At 37.5% G+C, this 16,988-nt stretch overlaps 1 protein-coding gene across 1 annotated transcript in view; it reads right to left on the bottom strand.

Moving 5' to 3' along the window:
- Positions 1-16,988, bottom strand: part of USH2A (Usher syndrome 2A (autosomal recessive, mild)) — a 393,292-nt gene that overhangs the window by 115,345 nt on the left and 260,959 nt on the right. The window contains exons 40-42 of the mRNA XM_014950535.1: positions 15,473-16,101; positions 5,025-5,359; positions 1,837-1,959 (exon numbers count right to left, since the gene is read on the bottom strand). Of these exons, the coding sequence (XP_014806021.1) occupies positions 1,837-1,959; positions 5,025-5,359; positions 15,473-16,101 (1,087 nt within the window). The remainder of the gene's footprint in view (positions 1-1,836; positions 1,960-5,024; positions 5,360-15,472; positions 16,102-16,988) is intronic.

The following is a 16,988-nucleotide window of genomic DNA, read 5'->3' as shown; positions in this document are numbered from 1 at the left end:
CCACCATCCAGTCTGATTTGCCAAAGAGCTAAGCTTTAACAGTTCCACTAAGAAGAAAGCAAACTAATGGCAGCTTGCTAACTACAATTGTCATGGTAAGCACTGCAGAAGAACAGGGACAATGTACACAACACATCTGATTTCCCTCTCTGCATTTTCTGTTGCTTGCAAACATTTAGTATTCTCTTGGACATTGCAGCACAGGTGCAATCAAAGATGAATGGAATCTATTCTTGCAGTTTAACAGTGAGAATCTGAGATTTATTTTTTGATCCACATTTCCAGCAATGAAAGTAAGAGAAGTTTGGCTTAGCCTACTAGAAATGGAAAAGCCATCTGAAAAAAAAATCATTGTGAAAACAGACTTCTGCAGGAATATAATAAAAATTCACTAATTCTGAAATTTGCCTAAAACGTTGACCCAAATGGAAATAGATGCTGATATATGGATTTTCTTTCTGTGAAAAATAAGGCTTGCATCTCTCTGCAGCATCTTCTCTCCAGCCACACATTCATCCTCAGTTGCTGACTGCAAAAACATAGCTGCAGGTTGCAGAACCCTCCCCAGAAGAAGTGTTTGGGTGCATCTGAGGATTAGGCACACTTTTCTGGCCATAGTTCATTCAATCCAAAAGGTCACTGTGCCTAATGGTTTGCCACCAAGACCCTGGTCAGAATTTATTGCCCCCTCTGAACTGCTAACATAACTGCTGCACACATCAGCACTGCTGAAATGAGCTAAACTAAAACCAAAGAAAATGCTACGTAGAATTTCAAACTTGGTTTAATAAAGAAATGGACACTCGGGCAGGATTGGGTAAAAGAACAGCTCTGTGATTAATTACTGCAATGGATGAAAATGAGGAGTGAGTTTTAGCAAGTAGGCATTGACGAGCCGGGGGCAATAGCCCTTGGCTTGGTTTGGTCTGTAGAACAGCCTGGAGCAGAGGTCACGTTCTGCTGGTTCACATTGTGCTCAGGAGCGATGCTCACACAGCTTTTATCAAAGTAGAAGCAACATACAGATATTTGGGTGACAATGACTGATGTTCAGACCTCATAAAGCATGCCAACATGCAAGCAGAGAGAACACACACATCCCAAAGCCATCCATGAACGTTTTCCCAATAATTTACCTAAAAAACCCAATTCAGAATCCATGCTGAATCTTTCTAATGTGTGTGATTTCTTGTCTTAAGGGTGGTAGCCTTGACTCTGAGGTGTGGAAACTAAGGCTGATGAAGAGCAAATGCCTTGCTCTATACCACACAGTAGGTCTGTAACTTGCTGAGAAACAGAACTCACCCTCCATTTCCCAACTCTCAACACTCGGCATTTCACTATAATGATGCTAACATAAAGCTAACCTTAAATTAGATCTGCTGAGAGTGCAATAAATACTCTTCTTGCCTTTGGAGACATTAAAGCAATTGTTAATTTGCATTTTAAAACCAGGTAAGAAAAACAATGCTAAAACCAAGTTTCAAATGTTTCACAGCTAGGACTTATCAAACATTCGTTCTGCCTGTGCTATGACTTTGCCAACACACAAACCTAGAGCATATGTACACATAAATTTAAATGGTTTGACTGCATACGCATATCAATGCTAAAATTTCACAAGATCTTTTTTTTTTGAGCAAAAAAATATGAGTCAAGACAGACTAATAATAAATCCCTGCATATTAGAATGATTAATACCAAAGATGATGACAAAAAATATTTCATTACATAATTAATATGTTCACTACATAAAGACACAAGAAATACTTTGAACTATTAAACATACACTATACAAAATGCCAGCATTTGTTTTTATAGTTTTTGTAATCTCACCTGCTAAGACCCTTATCTTCATAAAACCACTGAGTTCCTGAGTAAATATTGTGCCACAGATTTAAATCTTCAGGGGGATTTGATGCAAGTGGTTGCTGGATTTTACGTCTCAGGAGCTCATATCTAACACAAAAGACAAGCAGAACACCAGGATTATCTCAACTAATGTTATTACACAAAAAAAAAAAAAAAATCTGCTTTTTTTTTTTTAAAGCCACACATTATTTTGTTTTTACAGCTGTAAACTTTCTGAGATAAACATTCTTTTTAACGTTTCACGATTTAAAACATTCAATTACTTTAAAAAACTACTTTGAAAATTGAAAATTAAGCCCTTTCATTTGAAAGAATGAGTTTATTTAATGATTTACAGATTTTAAACTTGTGGAAATGCTATGAAGATCAAGTCCAAATAGCCCAGTAACAGTGTCTCGTACAGACTTGACTGATGCTATCCGATATGCACAGACTGCTATGGAATATGAAATCATAACGTCTCTCTCTCTCGCAAATGTGCTGAAACATAAAGCATTGATATTACTATTTAATTGATAATAGCAACTTAAGTGTGCATTTCTGTTTAACGTGTGTTTGCAAATAACCACAGCGTAAAATATGGGTGATAAACAGGCATTGAATAATTTAACTGTTCCATATGTAGACCTTAGCAAGGCATCTTTGTATTTGGGTAGACATTCATGATGTAAGCTTGAAAGACGAAACTATTTCGTCCTGGTTTTAGTTGGTATCTGAAGCTGTATTCCTATCTCTATTCCAAACAGCAGATTAGTTAAAGCTCCTCTTTCATCAGGTAAGCATTGGAACTGTCTGACTCAGCCAACATGCCTTCCACCCATTCTGCATCACTGACTCACTCTTCAGCATCTTTTACACAAAATCTTTATGGAATTTAACAAAGATTAAACAACTTAATTTCTATGAAAACTAAAGGGGATAACATATTTTGCATTTCCAAGGCATTCTATGGATTACATAGAAAAGTATATTACAACAAAACTATTTATTACAAAAAAACCAAAATTATATAGACTTGTTCAAAATCTTCAGGATTACGACTCTATTACATTTCACAAAAGATTTTTAATAGGGCTTTTGTTTCACTTTGATGGCTCTTTTTTAAGGGACCAGATGTTTGTACACTCCCTACCAGTTATAGAACCACACTGCAATTGATTTCAAGCCACAGTTTTAATCAAACTATAATTGCAATAGTGTTTCTACTCATGCCCAGCAAAGTAGGGTAGCATACATATACAATCAGTTAAATACCCAACTTGATCCTCTGAAGTGCTGAGCTGCTATGTATCATCCTTTCCCTGCCTCCCATTTTGGAAAGGTGCTACTGTTAAATTCTAGCCACAATTATGTGGATACTCAGGCAGACTTTAGAGAATCTCACTTTCAGCACTTATTTGTGATAATGGTTCCTTCTGCATTTACGTATTCTACAGGATGCCTTTGTGTGGGTCACCACCCCCTGGCAATGATATTTTTGACCTCTGGCTTCATGTGTAATCTGACACTTAGCTTTTTTAGGTTAAGATCACCTCCAGTCTGATGAGGAAATGCTGGACAATACATTTCCAGATCTGAGACCCTAAATCAAAAAGGTATTTAATAGGTACTGCAAACGGAGATTTTGCATTGCCTCAACACCAGAAATCAACTGAGAAGCTCTTTTACAAGAGAGCTGAGACCTCCTATGCTTCATAGCAGCTAAAATGACTTCTAAAAACTTTTGCCCTTGAGTTTGGGTAATAATCCTAAACATTCCGCCACTGACCTTAGTGATGCCAAACCAAATTACTGCAGAAGCTGAGAGTATAACCTCAGAAATTAAACAGTAAAACTAATTAAACTCCAACTCTATCAAAACATTCAGATGACTTTATATCCCAAGAACAACTCTCACGTGAGTGGTTCATCAGTGGCAACAGAACCCAAAGATAGATTGTTACAGTTTTATTAGGAACAGGCCTGGCATATTCTGTGCAATATATTTCATAGACAAGTCATGAAAAACAGCAAAATCTTTTTGAATGCTGATCATGTGTAAATCACCCCCACTGGCAGCTGCTGCTGCTACTCTGCTTGCTGCAGACTTCTTGCTCCATCATGCTGTACAGAGCAGCTGCTTCAGTGGTTGTTCTTGTTGAGGGCAGCATGGCACACCATGAAGGAAATGAAGTCTGCAGATGTAAGTTGTGCTGAATTGCTTCAATAATCTATGGTAAAATGGTCATGTTGTTAACCCCAGAATAACAGAGACTGCTTTTCAAAAACTTCAAATTTTGCTGTAAAGCAATCATCATTTCATTCAGTTGTAGTGTGCTCTAATTAAGCCTGAAGAAAGAGTCAAGCTACTGTGCTGTAATAACATACGCAACTGAAATGGCATTACATGATAATTATTGAACCCATCACTGCACCTAGAAGAGAGCTGCTAACCAGAACATATGGAGTACAGAGATATAATTCCATGCACAATGTTTCCCAATATGTTAAAGCATCAGAATGAAAGATTTGTTTGAGATTTTCTTATTGTGTATGTATAAAGATACATTTGTTTTTATAAATCTTCATGCACTCAAATACATATTTTTTTTTCTACACACACACACTCACTCAGTAACCAATTGACTCAAGCAAGCTCCCCCATCCTATCACTCTAGACACATCTCAGAAGAGACACCTTTCTCTAGTTCCTGTGATAAAATCCAGCACTTCCTTGCATTTCCCATTTTTGCCACCCAACTTGTAGTATTCTAACTTCCATTTTTCTCATGCACTCTCTCATGATCAATTTGTTAATCAAATACCCTGTACTTGCACCTTCTGGCTCTTTGGATAGCACTGATCTGAAAGACCCAGAGCTTTCCCAAATGCATTCTGCAAAGCACAGTGCCACAGTACGGACACCACACTTGCTTTAAATAATCCTGATTCCTCATCAGTTCAAAACAATTCAAAGCTCACCCTACTAACTCTGCTTCTAGACATACCCACCTTCCATGAGTTCACTCATGGACTCCTGAACCCTAAAGAGGAACTTCAAATGGTCAGAAATCAAGATACTACATCATAAGGTTTGCATCACCCAGAATTTTCTGAGTCAGATTTAGGTAAGGAGAAGAAAGCTGTCATCTCAATTGCAACTAAACGCTTACCTCAGATGAGGACCATTTGGCCTTAGCGGTGGTTGCCAAGAAATGGCAATAAAGGACTCGCTGATTGGAGTCACAGACAATGGACTAACACTCTGAGGCGCTGTTGAAAGTGTGGTCACGCTGGTAGGCAAACTCTCTGTGCAGCCTCCTAGAAAGCCATCGCCTCCAGAACAAGCTATCACAGTGACAGAGTAGTTTGTATAGGGTGTGAGGTTAGTCACCAGATAACTTAATGTAGATGAAGTATTCCCAGTAATGACAATTCGTGGGTCAGGCATGCGAATCTCATAGTTAAGGATTTCACCGTTCTGTATCAGGGGAGGTTTCCATGAGACCTGAAGCAGGAGAAAAAAAATAAAATAACAGAAGTCTCTCAGTCAGAATGTAGAACTACAGACATATCATGCTACAAATGGACACAAGTGTGATCTCAAGTCATGCTTTTCTTTCTTCATTAAGATAGACTTCGTGTATAACCCTTCCCAGGTAACTGAAATTTGATTTTTAAAGGTGCATCAGTTAGAAATCTAACGTCCTTTAATTTTAGTAAGAATTGCAATAACAGCTGTAGCCATTGAAAAATCTGCTATTTAGCTTCACCAGTAAAATGTGAATGCTCCATTTCATTCAAAATTCTGTGAGATGTTCAGATGCAGAAGCAAAAGTACAATAATTATGATAAATATCACTAACTGTCATTTATTTTCTTACAGTGTATTGCCTGGTGTGCTCATCTAGTAGTGGCAGAGTAAAAAGAAATTCTTTTGTGTTTGCACAATTTTCAGAAATGTGTAACTTCCTTAGCTCTTATGAGAAATTAGATTTGTCCACATTCTCTGTATGACGAAATACGCAGGTTTTCCCTTTTATTTTCAGTAATAAATTACACTGGTAATTATCAGACAAAAACAGGCATAATTTTCCATTTTCAGAATTATAAAAGTACACTGAGAAAACGTTATCACAAAAAAATTACATACAGAATTCATGGTTTTTATGTATATATATACACACACATACTGCTACACTTACTGTGGTTTTACTCTTGCTAAACTGAGATTAGGTTTTGGTTTTTTTTAAAGTTTTTCTTTTTTTAAGTATATTATTCTATATAGTTATTCTTACCAGCACCACTGAGGAATCACATTCAAATCATTGTACCATAAAGTGCAAGGATGTTCTGAATTCCTTTTTAAGGATTTTTACCACAGTATCATGACAGAGGGGACTTTAGATTGACACAACGAGGACATCTAACTATATAAAGAATCTCAAAGTTTCACAAAGGTAGTGTAAGAGCATTTATCAGTCCTTCCTCCCCAGAAGTCCCAGTGTACAAAATATACCAGCTTTGCTTTCCTCATCCCTGGTACTGTTTTCCTTGCTGTTGACCCACTCGTCTAAAAGAATTGCTGTCTCTTTTCCTCCCAGGAAATTATCCCAATGGGATAATTAAGGATTGAATCCAACTTTGTAAAGAACCCAGAAATAGAGAAAACCGAGATGAAGGTATGTGCAAAATAAAACGAACAACGAAAATACTGATGTGTTAAACAGTAATACCAAGATACTTTAAGTTAAGTTGAACTTTTTCCTAATTCTCTCCAGCCTCTCAAGTAAGTTTCTTTAATAAGGTATGTGCACAATTACACACGGCCATGGAAACAGAGAAGCTTGATTTATAAAATGATTTTTAAAGGACCCTTGGGAATCAGGAAATGTTATATGCTGTGTACAGAAGGACCTCTTAGGCAGTCAGACTTGTAAGAAACCTGGCAGCAAAGTACTGGAGAAAGCTGAAGGATTTTGATAACAGAATCTGGAATACTATTAAACAGAGAATTATAAACAGGGTGATCTTGAGTAAAGACAGCACAAACAAGATTATTGGTGCCCACATAGGAAAGACTTAGCTCTGGATAATTATCAAATGCTGTATTCAGGTTTCTGTCACTTCTGGCCCCAAATCACAATCAAACAAATAAAGAAAATACTATTGATAAAACAATGCAAAATTTCACATGAGGTAGGAATTAATTCTGCACCATTCTTACAGACATTGAGCAAAGCTCTCACTTTGAAGTAGTTCATGTGACCTAGCCAGAAGCTTAGGAAGCAGAGAAGAATGGATGATTAGTACAGACAACAGAAAATGTTGTTTTCAAGCGTAGGCAGAAAGCATTCAGGTCAGTTAACTTCAGGTGAAATTTCCAATCTTTTTGTTGCTACCATCCTGCACACACTGGATGCATTGTATATGTCACAGAAAGAGAGGAATGTGCATGGTTCACTTTTATTTTCAGGTACGTATCTTTGAAGTTGCTGGGAAAAGCACAGAAGACTTCAGGGTCTAACACACTACAGCAAAACACCCATTCCTGCAACCATGATTATGTTATAATTTTTAAGGTGTAGCATCTACCCTGAAACTCTGCCTCGGTGAAGTGTGACTACATATATTCAAGGTCTTTTTTAGGAATATTAATAAAGTAAATCTGTCATCAGTGAAAAAACCCCCTTACTTGTTGCTTAATGCAAGGTGGCTTCTAATAAGAGAACTATATGTCAAATGCTTTGGAAAATTCCTGGTACTACCCTCTCAGAAGAGAAAATTGTTTAAAAATGCTCACTTTGTGCCAAATCTTGTTTTATTTCCTGAAAGAGAGGAGGAGTTATTTTTAAATTACCTTATCTTTTAGATGTCTAACTTTTAGGTCTAAAACCACAAAATTACTCTAATAGAACTTGCACATATACTGTAACCCCTTCACATAAAGAACAGACTAATAACATGAGCAGGAGAAGAGATGCTGGTCCAGTACCTCAGCTACTGGGTTTTATAGAGCATGTGCACTAGCTGGTAAAATGTGAAGAAAACTCCCAGGTGTTACTTCACATCACTTGTGCACTGTGAGATAAAATGCCTCATACTTTACACAATGTAGATATTTTTTAGAGCTTATATTGGGAAATGTCTCTTTTTTTGTTTTTGTGGGTTTTTTTTGGTTTTTTTTTTTCATTTTCTTGAGAGAATTGAAAACCAGGCTATAGAAAAAGAATATTCAGTCAGGAGCATGACACAGAATTCAGCTTAATTTTGTCTGAGCATAGATATCTCATACAAAGACATGTAGATCAGTTATCATTTTTGTTAGTAATTTTTTCAACTAGATAAAGGGATGCCCAAGGATACCCACAGTCACTGCTGTGTCACTTGACCTGCTTTGACTTACATACGTTGCCTGGGAATGACAGGACATAGAGTCTCTGACAAACCTTCCTTGTCAAGAGGCAAAGGACTGCCTGACCCACACAGTGTAAATTAAGATGATGGAGCCAGCCTGGTTAACACACATGTGGCACTACTGGACCTCTTCTCCACTTTGACATGCCAAGGTTTGAGGTAAGAGCTTGGCAACGCATGAAAGCAAGAAAGCTCACTAGACAGGCTGTGTTGGAAGCAGTAACAGTTTGTTCATTGATTTGAAGCTCAGCACTGAGACCATGAAAGAGGATGCCCATGAGGAAGAGAGAATAAGGTAACTACTGGGAGAGATTAACTGATTCAATGTAATGACTCTGGAAGCTGTCATTTAAAGATCAAAGCACCTTATTTTCTCCACCACAAAATTTAAAGAGACAGAAATTAGCCATTTTCCCCCCATTAAACAGTTGTAACCTTGGAAATCTTTTTTTTTTTTTTTTTTTTTTTTTGACGGCAGTTGGAACCCTGCAATTAAATTCTGAGCTATGTGAAAAGAGGCATTGGCACACAGGTAACCATTTTACTACTTCAGGTCTGGCTTCAACAGTTAGCTTTTAAATCAGTGTGTTTGGCTTCATTTTAATCTCATTTCTCCTAGCTACTGCTTGTAACATCTACAAACAGAGTGTAATAAATACACTACTGAGAGCTTTTCACTGTTGGTCTCAAAGCACGTTGTAAGTCTCAAATTGCAAGTAATATTATTCCACTTTTAGAGATGAAAAAACTAAATCCCAGACTAAGTCACATATCAGAAAGCAGCAAAACTGAAAACAAAGACCAGCCACCCTAATTCTGCATTCTAGCCACTGGACTACAGTCCTCTGCCAACCCCCTAGCCCCCCTAAAAGTTGGGAGATGAATTTCCTCACGAGTTCTTATCTGTTTTAACAGAAATTATAGTGGGATTCAATCAAGAGCCAGTATCACACCAGAAAAGCAAGTCCTGACAGAAGTCCCTGATAATTATTCTCATACAATTTGCACATGAATTACATCCAACTGAAGTTGGCACTACCACAGAACAACGGCATGATCAAGTTTGCAGTAACAGATCAGTACTACAAAAACTTCTAGAAGCACTTTGCTTGAGTGGTGGAAAACCAGAAAGAACATTTATTTATGATCCTAAACACCTACTAGAGTAAAACGTTTAAGCTATATTAAAGACAGGGGGATAATGCTGATGAAACCCTGATTAGTTTGCCCCACTGTACATTCTGTGCCAAATGAGCAAGCTATGCAAGAAATTCCAGTCCTAAAATGTGGAAAACCTCTAGTGTGCAAGTTAAGGTTGTTCCTATGGGTGTTGGAGTATCCTAAGTCACTCAAGCAGCACTTATGTGGCAAATAAACCAAGGTCTGACTGACCTTAGCAGCATTACAAGGCAATCTTCACACAAGGATTGATCGCTCCTAAACAATTTCCCCAATGCACCAGGCCTACCTGCATAAAACTGGAAGTGTGGTGAATAAAGTCCAAACTCTTTTCTTTTCCCCAGTGAGAAACTGCATCTCCCTTTAGCGCACAAGGCCTAGGTACCAGGGTTGATGGTATTCTCAAAATTATGTTCTTAGGCAACTGCAGTCTGAAGCATTTTGAGAATGAAATAGCAACAAGGGGTTTTAACCCGGAAGAGAGGAAGGGTCTTCACAGCCTCATTCTCTACCACATAGTGATCTGCAAAGGTAAAACACTGAAGAATCACCTCTCTTAGTCACCTACTTCAGTGACCATGCAGTTATTACCATTGCATCCAATGATCTGTAGTCAGAAGCAACTTCACAGGACAGAAAACATTAATGTGTGAGACAAAAAACAAGTCCAGAACACGTGCCTATAACTGTAACTCCATAGGAAGTGGAAAATGGATAAAGAAAACACCTTCTTTTTCACGGATGATACTCAAATTGTAACTGCAGGGTATATTGCTTTAAATGTGTCAGTGGTATCCATAATCATTCTTCTGCATACTTTAGTCCCAGCCTATTTACAGAACAACAGGCATTGAGCAGTCCACTGTCCAGCTTCTGGGCTAATGAAGGACAGAAGACATCTATAAAAACAGAGCCTTGTTTATTTGTGTTTGCTCACTTGCATATGCAAATTCTAGTAAATTTGAGAAATAGCTACTATAAGTTTATCAATCTGTAGCAATACATTATAATCTTCTGCAAAGAAAGAGTGCAGACTGCAACTCTTGAAGATCCTGTGGACAGCAAACTGATGACATCATTCAATCTGTAGGGTGGAATACCAGCTTTCTGCTGCAGCTTCTTCTATACAAAGAAAAGCATGGCACGTGAACTACAACTCAAGTGGTAAGGGTAACAACAAACATGAATGAGAATGGAATTAAAAAGCCTACAACTCTTCCTCAGTCAGAGAAGCCATGAGGAAATACTTACGAAAAAAAAAAAAAATCCATGGGAAATCAATGACATGATTTGAAATCAACATGCAAAAAAAGAAATTAGAAAGAAGGACAGTTTGGTGCTACAGAGTCACTACAGCCCTTTAATTCTAACAGGCAACATACGTAACATATTAAGAGAGAATTAAATGAAATAATCCCAATTTTTTATTTTTCTCATTTTGTTTTAATCAAATTGCAGGAAGTTTCTGTAACCGATGTTACCATGAAGGAACAGCATGTCACAAGAACTATATGTCAATGAGGTACTTATTTCATCTATCCAGGATAAAACCATTCTCTAATAACCTATCTAAGCACCAAAAAGAAAAAAAATATTCTCTATCCAGGATAAAACCATTCTCTCATAACCTATCTAAGCACCAAAAAGAAAAAAAATATCCTTTCCCCTTGAGAGAAACATCAGGATGATACACAGCTCAAGCCAACTTCTACCTTGTGAAAAAAGTTACAAAAAGAATGACAGGAAATGAGTACAGCTTCCTGGCTATCAGAGATCCAGTTGGCCGCCCTGGCCAGCAAGGAAGAACAATACAGGCAAACACGCGACAGCAAGTCTCCAGTTAAGCCAATAATCAAGGCTACAGCAATCTTTCCCAGGTCAAAGCCCTCAAGGGAGAACCACAGCAGTGAAAGGGAAGTCTTCCTATCAAAAGTTAAATGGCCAGAGTTGGAGAATTTGCATACTACAGTTAATTTAGTTCAACATACCCAGACACATAATGCTGTTGCTACACAAAGAACTCCTTTCAATAATTATTCAGTGTGTAAACCAGCCTCTTTCTCAAGCCAGTCAACCTAGCTGCGTTCCCGAATGTCATATCAGTGTGAAGTGTGAGATTGAAGCAGCACAGCAATTGCAACCCTCACAAGAAAAGGAAACAATTTCTTTTATACCTCTGTACATTAGGGTATAGCAAATCTTGTGTAACAGGAATAATGTTCATGGCATTGGCATATACTAAATAAACGGCTTTTGCAGTTGCTGAATACCTCCACTTCACTTTGGCATTTAATCAGCCACAAAAGCAGTTTATTGCGCAGTATACTCTGCTACCATGAACATTATCAATTCAGCAAATATTAAAAAATATCATGCAGGTGTCACAGAAATGGGTACTTTAAAAATTATCGACAGCTTTACACTTTCTGTTGCACAAAAGAAAGCAAGCTAAATGTTATGGAGAGATATCGGTTCATTCTGATTAAAATTAAATGTTAAGGGAGCACATACACATCAGAAGTGTTTATGCCAAGAGTGACTTGCTGTGCTGATATTTTCCTCCTTGCGGAGTGAAAGCTTTGGTCTATGAAAATAAGCTGTATACTCTGTATACTCAAGTGAGTACTATCCTGGAGCACTTTGAATTCTCCGCATCCTCAAATCATTTATATTGATTCTATGACTAAATAAAGGAATGGAAATATGCTTCTCTTTTTTTGTGAATTCTCTCTATTTTCAGTAGAAGTAAATATTTGCACTCATGGTTTAGGGATTGGTTGCACTGACAGCTGAAAGCCCCTATTGATTTGCAACCGTGGCTTGGTAAAAGAGCCTCTCACTAATCTTTCCCAGTGCCCTTCCGATACTTTCCATTCTAACCTGGGCAGACAGCTCTCTCTAGGGCAAGAGGTAATTAAAATCTCCCTCCCAAAGAGACAGTTCGTTTTCCAGTCTCTCCTTAAGAGTTACCATCATAGACACTGAGTAAGACGAGAGCATTGTACAGCACAAGCAGATTCCATAAATTTGATTTGAACACTACACAGGTAATATATGCACTGCAGGTATGGTGAGCTCGATCTGCTCAGGGGTGAATGTACGCTTTTCCAGGACTCTCATCAGAGTTTGAAAGCCCTGATGTAAAGCAATCCCAAACCAGATTCATTCTATTTCCACACAGGAAAACTTTTCAAGTACTGAGTGACAATCCTTGCACAATACTTCACAGCAGTTCTGCCTGTGCAACTTCTGGGGTGAAGGGACATAAAGGGTTTGCAGAGCAGCTATTCAGATCAACACCCTAGTTTCAAAGAGCAAGGAAAAAAAACCCAATTTTTTTTAAACCAGGTGCTACCTTGTTCTTCTTGTATTCTCCTAGTACTGAACATTTACACAGGCCACAAGACAGCTTCAGTGCCACAGCACAGCCCACTGGGTGGTTTCAGAGTCATACTACTCTGATGTGAACTTGCCATAAAATTGCAGAAAAGGAAACACCACCACATAACCTATTTGGCAGACCTGTAAGAAGATCAACAAGTAAGATGAAATCCCAGTCACCTCCTCTGGTGCTCCTGTCTGCAAACAAGCAGAAAGCGAGAAAACCACTGGGTGCAGCAAGCCTTGTCCATAATTTCTTCGGTGATGACATGCAATGACCTCTTCTGCAACTACAACTTTATTTCATTTTTTAAAGATATAATAAATAATAAAAAAAAAAATAATAAATTTTTTTTAAAAGATCTCTTGCTGTCTTGGATAAGTAAGAGAAATTTTAAGATTCCTAAGAAGTCTTAGAATCTTAGAAATCAGAAGCACAGTAATGGCTCAGACATGGAATACCCTCTGCACGGTACACTGAACTGTACTAAGTATTCCCAACTCTCCTCCAATTATGATGACTATCAAATTAAGCAACACAAAGTAAAATAAAATACTAGATAAATTAGAAGAATTTATGTCCCTATCAGCAAAGGATACCAATACTCTGTACAATGAGAGAGAGAATTTTTGCTGAAGGACAGATACTCAGAATAGAGTACGTTTGAAAAGGCCTATACATAAGTCACTTTTCTAAATTAAATGCTGCCACCTTTAATTATTTTGAACCTATATATTTAAAATCAACAAAAATGACTAGTAAAGCTGAGTCATGGAAATAAAAATATCCAGGCTTCAATATCTTGGACAATAATTAGTCTTAACAGACCAAACAAATATGTGTCTCCAGGTGGAAAAAAACAAGCGTGAGACTAAAAGAGCAGCAGTGACACAAAATATGACCACCACTCATACAGGTCATACAATGTAGACATTAAAGGGCTTTAAAGAGCTTTGAATGTTAATGATAGACTGCGGAAGAAGGAGGAAAAAAAGCATTTGAACACTTCAGCAAGGAAAACAAATTTTAAAAGTATTGTTGTACATTGTTATATTGAAATTAAATTATTATAGAGTGAAGACTGATTTCAGGACCAAAAAAAATGACCAAACTGATTTCAAGGATTGGTAAATTACTTAGTCTTGGAGCTGAGAAAAAGACAATAAAATAACTACTAAGCATACACCTCTGATCTCAAGAAAGGAGATCTAGTAAAGAATGACAAAACCTCTGATAACTCACAGGCTTTTAAAATAAGGATTGGGTGTTGACTGCACTTGGAGAAAGTAACAATATGGGTAAGATATAAAATTATTATGCCCGTATCACATTAACTGAAGCATTAAAGGTTGCAGTGACTTCTTTGTGCTCAGTTGAAGGCAATGTGTAAAAGCTGACACAATAAAATGTGGACATGTGTGTAAGCATACCATTGAACTAGGGCTACTGTTTACTCAGAACTGCTGCTTCTGGTAAATCCATGAAAAATGCTTTACTATAAATCGTGGTGGATAGTAAGATATATCTAGAGAAGCACAGAGGGCAGAGTCCTGGAAGTAGATAGCCCAAATCTTCCATAAGCAGTCTGGCAATTCATCACAATTACTAATGGTCAATCATTATTAATTCTTACAGTAACCATTGTATCCATACTGAACTCTTTTGCTATTAACATAGAGGTAAAAAGCAATTCCTTAGGCATTAAAACATAATTTTAAAAGCTCATTATTATTTTGTCTAATGGTGAATAGCTTTTTTCATAGCTTAAAATTATGTGTGAATAAAGGAAAAAAATCAGCATCTGTTTACTGCTTAAATTCACACCCTCAAACTATCCAGACTGCATTGGTAGCACCACTCTGTTTACCTTTTGAAAATACAATGTATACCAAAAATAATAAATCTAACAGATGAACTTCAATCTTATGCAAATGTCCTTTGTTTTGTGCTCTGGTGAGCAAGCTACTGTACCAATACTTTTGGCATTAGTACAAGACTGAATCCATGGAAGCATGTGTGTATTTACACAAAAGAGGCTTCTAAGCTACAAAAATCCCTCTTGTTTGGTTACACTAATTTCCCTTGAATGAAGTTTGTATGCAAGCCAAAACAATGGTAGTTATCCTGTCCTCTAGAGTTCATTCCCAACAGAACGATGTGAATAATTGAAACTTCCTAGGTAGTCTTGTAAGACTCTTCCTTCATAAATCAGGAGAACCACAATGCTATCTTTTTTTTATTATTAGCTATTTTTTTAAAAAGCTGATAATTATATACAAGATTTAATTACATAAAAAAATCTTTTTACTTCCTAGCATCTTAATGAAGTTTGAAATTTTGGATAAGGCAGTAAGTTATTTTCTGATCTGATTAGGGATTTAAAAATAAGCATCCAAGTTTAATATTGAAAATACATCTAGTGTGTAAGGAAAAAAATGAACTGTAATATAATGCCAAAGGCTCGTGTAAAGGAAAAAAATGGAAAGGGATCTAATGCTTTTGAGCCAAAGGACAGACACTAATTACTCAACTACCCCTGTGGCAATGAAATCTATTGCCTCAGTCAGTATACGACTCTCTAAAATATACAGTTGCTACAAGGAAAACATGTTAAAGCCAGGAGACAATAAGAATTCTTCCTACCTTAACTGAATAGGGTCCCAAGACTTCTGCATCAGGTGGCTGAACACCAGCAGGTCTTGATGGTCTAGTGGTAACTTCTGACCACGCACTGTTGTTTGTGCCTCCCTGAAGAGTGCTCATCAGCATTCTGTATTCAAATTTCTGCCAAGGGCTCAGAGCAGTACTCTGGTCAATGTAGCTCATGGACTGATTGAAAGGGAGAGTCACCACAATTGATATTTGTTCTGTTCCTTTTACCCTCCTTTCTATTGTAACATTTTCCACCAAACCATTTGAGCGAGCAGGTGGCTGCCAGGATACAACCACAGAAGTTGGAGTATCAGAATACAGCTCTGGAGCAGGAATATCCTCAGGTGCATCTGGAAGAGTCTTTATTTCGAGGGTCTTGGGTGAAAGAGAGCATCCTTTAGAAGTGCATCCTTCTACCTGAAACACATAGATAGTGTAAGGATGCAGGTCTTCTACAGTGCAATTAGATCTAGTCCCTAGCACTGTAGCATGCAGTTGGCCATTTTGGAAAATATTATAATGTGTGATAATGCCATTTGGCTTTAAGGGATGCTGCCAGGTGATGCTTGCTGCCCTTGACGTAACATTCAAAAGAAGTGGTGGATCTAGAGGTCCAGGTCCTGTAACAGAAAAAAAAAAAAAAAGGAAATGAAAATTACTAGTAGTCTGAGATTTGTAAAAGTCACCATTAGCAAGTAGTACTCATCAAATAAAGCTCAAAACAACAGAAGTTCAAATCTACTAATTGGCCTATTCCTTCAGAAACCTTACGCCCATCTATTCAAGGGATGAATATCACGCTTTTCTCAAAGGCAAGCTGCTCTGTAAGTACACCTTCCCTCCTCCCAACCTTCCTCCCTCCTCCTGTGCATCTTTTTTCCTCTTGTGTCTCAAAAGTGTTCTATCGATGCTGTTAGCATGTGGAGAAAGTGTATGACTAAGTACCAACACAGATCTGCAGTAGCTTTTGTTGATATTTTTCTAGAGCGCCAGCCACTAATTGCAACCAACAGCACAGGCATAACAAAGCTGCATATTTTACAGCTCAGTAAGCTCCTACTGCATCTCTCATTATATATTCAATATTTTGCTTCATTCTATTTATAATTCTAATCCATTTTTTGCAATTTATCTACTCCCTGTTAATATTATAGGTGATTTTTTACTGCAACTGTGACAGAAGCTGCCGATTTAGCTCTTTCACCTACTGATAAATAAACAATGCACAGATCTGACCTTTAGGTTAACAGGTTTTATGCTTGCTCCACTCAGCACTCTAACTGATTCAATTATCATAAAGGTTCAGGAGCTTCCATGAATACTGAAAAAGACCGACCATATGCCTGCATAGGTGTTGTGGAACAGCAAATACTCTGCAGCCCTCCAGAGAAATTCCTTAATTGTAAATAATTTCACCATGCGACACAATCAAGTCACCTTGAATGCAAAACCCTCAGCCTGTGGAGGCAAAGTGTTATTTAAGCTTTACTGGGCTGCGTTAAATTCT

The sequence above is a fragment of the Calidris pugnax genome, unplaced genomic scaffold (assembly GCF_001431845.1).
Source record: "Calidris pugnax isolate Ruff unplaced genomic scaffold, ASM143184v1 scaffold24, whole genome shotgun sequence".
In the NCBI taxonomy this organism is placed as follows: domain Eukaryota; kingdom Metazoa; phylum Chordata; class Aves; order Charadriiformes; family Scolopacidae; genus Calidris; species Calidris pugnax.
The sequence above is the reverse complement of the archived record's forward strand: the minus strand, read 5'-3'. Positions and strand labels throughout refer to the sequence as shown.